The sequence below is a fragment of the Trichinella spiralis genome, assembly GCF_000181795.1.
Source record: "Trichinella spiralis strain ISS 195 chromosome Unknown Scfld5, whole genome shotgun sequence".
Classification (NCBI taxonomy): Eukaryota; Metazoa; Nematoda; class Enoplea; order Trichinellida; family Trichinellidae; genus Trichinella; species Trichinella spiralis.
In genome coordinates, this window is record NW_003526944.1 from 5084848 (window position 1) to 5090514 (window position 5667).

Genomic DNA, 5667 nt, shown 5'->3' on the forward strand with positions numbered 1-5667 from the left:
AAATGTTCAAATCAAATGCTTCAAATAGAATGTTTGAACCAATGAAATGAAAAAATGTTACAGCTAATCACAAGGGAAAGATTTGAATCAATGAGCAATTAGACAAGGAAAACCAATACGAAAAAGACTTTACGGTCTAATAAAATAGCGAGATTACGGACTAATAAAATAGCGAGGACAACGACCAATAAATGAACAGTGGGACCGAATGGGAATAAAATTGAGCCCAACTGGGACCATCCCGGGTCTACTGTTATTGGATGTTTTTTTATTTGTTGTTTTTAGTTTTTAGTGATTCTACACCTGGTATAGGATGTATTGTTCAGTTAAATTAATAAGATTGAGTGTTAAGTGTATGATTAAGCGGTAGCGGGAAAATTCAAAAGTTATGTAAGCAAGCTAGTTGTCATTGTTTTAGACGATCTAATTGGGCTGGAACAGAAATTGATTATGTAGCAAATGACCGGAGAGAATTGTAAAAAATAAAAGTATATTTAACTTTTTAAACTTATCCTTTATTATATGTTCAAAATATGACCAAAATATTGTTGATCCATTTTGAATCTATGTTCTTATATACAGATATATAAAAATAATATGCTGGCTGTATTATTGCTGCTCACTTTACTATTTGATCATTGAATTCAGCAATCAGCACTCATTAAAACTTTCAACATTTTATGTTTCGTTGTCAATAATGAAAATAATAAAGAGACAAGACGGTAATAATGATCTCTAAATTTCGACGATTCATTAACCTTCCGATAACCAAAGCCGAGTCAATTTTGATCTGGGTTACAGTTTTTACTTGATGTCTCCTTTGAACGCTGTCCAGCAGTTCTGATTTTTTCTCAAATTTTTTTCTCAAAATGAGGAGTTTATTTTTCCTTTTTTTGAACCACAATTTTGTGATTGGCGTGATAGAGGTAAATGAGAGAATATTTTCCAATTTTAAAACGAATTATGTTTTCCATTTTAAAGCACATAGGCAAGGTTGAATAACACTACGTTATGGTTGTTTTACAATTATGCAAATTAGTTTTCTTGTAAACGTTAGTGTTACCAGTAGCAGAGCGCTTTGTTCGCTTCGCTGACGTGGCTGTGCAATAATATGATTAGGCTACTGTCAATCAGTGAGTTTCATTTGAATGAATTGTAGGTTAGCGATATGCGCTGACTGACCAAATACGAGAAATCACTGGAAAGCGGAATGAGCATCCATTATGCAGATAATTTTTTTGTTTATTCTTTATTTCAATTATCTGAAAATAATTCTTTATCATTTAGAAATGCACTGGAAGAACGAGATGGAGTTGATAGATGAGGAGGCGCCTATTCAGAAAAGCGGCATTCTTTTTCATGTTATCGTTATATCTTCACGTTAAGAATGAAATATTGATGTTGAGTCTGTAATGATTTTATTTTATGAAATTTCTGTTTAATTGAAAAGCACTGATATGTTACTTTTGAGGATATGATTTTAATATTAACATAATATTTACAATTTTTACTGCTTAAGAAGGTGAGCATTTGATTTTATGTTTCGTATTTTAATCGATTCGAAAAATAATGAAGATGCGGGCGACATGAAGCAGAAATGGAAAACAAAAGGTATACAGGGTCTCCCGTGGGTCCCTATTTTGTAGGTCTGGTATGAGGATACTTCGAAACGATGAAGTGATCCACCAGTTGAATTAAGCTAAGGACAAACCTGTATGGTTGAGATTTGAAATAATGCAGTGTGAAATTGCGAAACATGGCCTGCCAGAGATCATTGTCACAGACGATGCAATATTTTTTGTTTCTCAGGAATTTTAAGAGATTATTCGTAGATAGATTTGGAATTCGACACATCCGAACAGCTATTCATCATCCGGAAAGAGTAATTCAGCTTTTTGACTTAAAATTCATTCGAATCTGAAAATGTGCATATCCAGTAAACTGGCAGACATTTTTTTTGCCACGATAATTACTGCTAAGGCGATGGATTGTTTGAATCCATATTTCGAAGTAACTGACAAACAAATATGTAAACTGTTCATATTGAAATGAAGAAATTAACAGGACAATATTATTTAATTAAAAATTTATATAATATTCAATTACAATCAATCGAATTGGTAGAAATGTTCTTTAACATCCCATTGCCATGTTTCTCACATTCAAAGGGTATGCATATTAAAAAACGAAGCATAAGCACATTGTAAAATTGTTCAATCATTCAATCATATTTTACTGATATTAAGCAAGTGTCAATTTTAATTAATTCTTTTTTTTTATTATTCGACGCAGCAGTTTTGTTGATGAACTTTTAATATAATTTATAACAATGTAAATGAATAATTTTCAATGACACATCAAAAGAATTAAATTAACAATGCATATTCGGTTTCATTTTATAATAAATTGTTCAGTTTGAATCAAAGTTGTAAAACAAAAATTTTCAACTGTAGGGAGTCTGTATTACAAAATCAATTTTTAAGAACAATAATTATTTGAATATTTGATGTTGTTAATAGCGAATTTGAAAATTTACATTTGTGAAATTGAAAAATAATCTCCTATGCCACTTTCTCGATTTTATTATATGCACATTGTTGAAAGATTTATATCAAACGATGGAAATTTAATTAACATAATCTCAACGAATATGTCGTCATCAATGGTTCGGATGTATTGGAGCTTCATTTCTGAATGTATTCAGGTAAAGTAATACAATTTTGAGAAAACTTTATTTTTTAATATTGCTGAAAAATACATGAACAGAACTATAAATTTTGCTGTTCTTTGAACTGAAACCATTGAAACTAAAGTCTAATGATCTAAATGGTAATTATTTAAATAAAAATGTAAAATTTTAAACAAAGAGGTTGAAAATAAAAGATAAAATTGCAACAAGAATTTGTATACTTCTAATTATAAATAAAAAAAATGTTTTATTTCCAACGGCAGTGGAGACGTCCGCATGTTCGTACTCCACTGATGGTTGATGTGTTGGTTAGGGTATCGCCAGTACCAAGAAGGGCGTGTAATGGCAGGGGAACGTTTGCAAACAATGGTGCCACCGCCCTTCGACTGGTATGGTTCATTTGGAAAGCTACACTAACAGTGACGATCAATGGGCACTCCACCTTTTTACAATTTTTCAGATAAAGTTCATACAGAAAATTGCAAAAATCATATTTGTAAATGATAAAGTGAAATATTTTTATTTTCATGCTGCAGTCCAGCGGGCGCTTTACGTTTTTTAACTTTTCAGAAAAGCTCACACAGAACAACAAAAATCCTATGCTAATAATAATAGAATGCAGTATTTTTATTTTATACTGCACGTAAATTTAAATTTTGATAACAAAATTCATTTTTTGATAAATATTTCATTTTTCAAAACGCTATATTCAAACAAAGAGATTTAAAATAAAAATATGAATGGCAGTAATAATAGTATTTTGGCTTCATATTAAATATAAAAATCACAAATTGCAGTGGAAACTTTTGCTTGTTCTTTATTATTTTATCGGTGGTTGATTTGCTGGCATGCGCCCACTCGTATGCAGAGCAATATCAAATTGCCAACATATTTGGTACTGATGCACCAAAGTGTAAAGGCTTGTCTGCTTTGCTACGTGAACATGGGTCAGAAAAGCCAAATGCATCATCACAATGATGGCATTTTTCACAACATCCCAAATAGGTGAATTCCATCAGATGGATTGTATCGATGGTAAATGCGAATTTAAATTTTGATTTTTTTTATAAAATTCATTTTTTGACAAATATTTGCTTTTTAAAGTTATATTTAACTTTACTTTATTGTTTTTCTTTTTGCTTCAGTGTACCGTGAAAGGGATCGTCCATAAATTGAAAGAGTCCTAATAATTTACGGTCCAGATTTGTTGAAAATGTCAAAATACTCAGCATCCACTGTTTTCACTTATTTTATCTACATCTCGTCTACTTTGTTAAATTGTTATTTTCGAATTTGCATATGTTGTGTAGCATTTTCATCAATAGTTGTGCATATAAATCAGGTTTGAACAGCACATGTCACAACAGATGGCAGCATTTTAGAAGCTTTGAAATGCTCAAATCATCATCAGTTTCCTCCTGTCGTTTTCATTTCGATTATAAAATTGATTTTTTGATAAACATTTCTCTTCAAAATCTGTTGTATTCAAAAATATGGATTCAAATATAATAGTAATAATGTGCAGCGGTTATTATAAATAGAATAATTATTTCATATTAATTGGCAGTGGAAACGTCCGTTTGTTCGTATTCCACTGAAGGTTGTAATGCTCGATTGCGCACTCTTGCATGTTTAGGCTTGTTAAGTCTAACAAATGGCAGTTGTGTAACTGAAATGAACAGCTTGTCTTTTCAATACAAAGGGACTGCTGCTTTACCAATTGCCAGTGGAAAAGCTGTGCATATTCCTACGAAACCTTTTCATACAAGAAGTTTGCTTACCTTCATTATCGTTTTGCTGTATTATTTTTTTAATTTTGTATCATCAGAGAAATTTGGTAAATTACATTTTTTGTCTGCGTAATTCTGTTTTCAGCACAGGAAAGCAGTGTGCTTATATATTTTGGTGAAAAACTTTTTTCGATGAGTTCCATTTTTGTAGGTCATTTTTGAATATTCAAATCCAAACTTAAGGCATGCGGAGGCCTGTTTTGGCTAAGACAATGGTTTTATTATGGCGTTTTTTGTCAGATAGTTTATATTTTGACTTTATTTTAAATGTCACTGTCATTTTTGAATTCTGAAATAACTGTCATTAAATTAATTTGTTTCAAAATTTTCTCCTCAAACAGAGTGCATTAGTTAAGTAAATGATGGGCAATGAAAAATATACAGTAGCCATATTTATCAGCAGAAACGAATGGAATAAAAATTTGCATGCTAGGACGTTGGCTTTGTTGACATATTGGAAATAATTTTAGTTTGAGGTCGTCCGCGTATAGAAGCACTGCGTTTGGATTGGAAAATTAACTGAAGACCAATATCAAATGACATACAATGAATTTGCTTTTTATTCATTATTATTTTTTGGAATAATTTCTGAAAAATAATTTTTTAATCAACATCCAAAGTGCATGAAGATCATCATTGAGAAGATGACGCATTTTGCGGTAAGTGGCAGTTTTTTTCATTTATAATTCGAATTCAATTGACAATGCAATTGAGAATCGATATTGAGCATATTTTCTCAGTATATTTTCTCTGAATTCTCAACATGAGATGATAAGTGACTTAATAAACGCCAAATTTCCGTACACTTGAGTTTGATTTAATACACCCCGTATGCTTTGTTTGCCTAATATTAAAATATGGTCATTCGAAATCACTATTGCACTAGCTAACATGGAGGTTCAACTGACTCGAGCAAGCTTTTGCATACAAATTGTTCACCTAAAATTAGCTTTGAATGAAAAATTATGAAAATTTTCAGACATACGTAGGTGTGTTTTGTCTAAGTGAATTTTGTTTTGTTATGGCGTTATTTGTCAAATAGTTTATATACTGACTGAATTTGAAATGTCAAGGTCATTTTTGAATTTTCAAATAGTCGTTTTATTATTGGTAGAAATTTAACAAGCATTTATTTCTGCAGATATTGTAACTCCCGCTTGGGTATCTTTTATCCTTTCCCCAAAAGTT

General features: G+C 31.0%; 2 protein-coding genes across 2 annotated transcripts; one reads left to right on the forward strand and one right to left on the reverse strand.

Annotated features, from left to right (window-relative positions):
* Positions 1-2931: 2931 nt before the first annotated feature.
* On the forward strand, positions 2932-3667 carry Tsp_09243 (conserved hypothetical protein). Its single transcript, XM_003375617.1, is given in 4 exon segments — positions 2932-3078; positions 3226-3242; positions 3260-3310; positions 3487-3667. The coding sequence occupies 4 exon segments, from the start codon at positions 2932-2934 to the stop codon at positions 3665-3667; spliced, it is 396 nt and encodes a 131-aa protein (XP_003375665.1).
* A 568-nt stretch (positions 3668-4235) lies between these two features.
* Positions 4236-4476, reverse strand: Tsp_09244 (hypothetical protein). The gene is made up of 2 exons (XM_003375618.1): positions 4471-4476; positions 4236-4358 (listed from the first exon to the last, which is right to left on the reverse strand). The coding sequence occupies exons 1-2, from the start codon at positions 4474-4476 to the stop codon at positions 4236-4238; spliced, it is 129 nt and encodes a 42-aa protein (XP_003375666.1).
* Between the last annotated feature and the right edge of the window lie 1191 nt (positions 4477-5667).

Bases quoted from the DNA above. Each gene is read 5' to 3' on its own strand.
- Tsp_09243 (XM_003375617.1), top strand. From the start codon at position 2,932: ATGTTTTATTTCCAACGGCAGTGGAGACGTCCGCATGTTCGTACTCCA. The intron at 3,311-3,486 runs GTATTTTTATTT...CACAAATTGCAG, and splicing joins GCTAATAATAATAGAATGCA to TGGAAACTTTTGCTTGTTCT.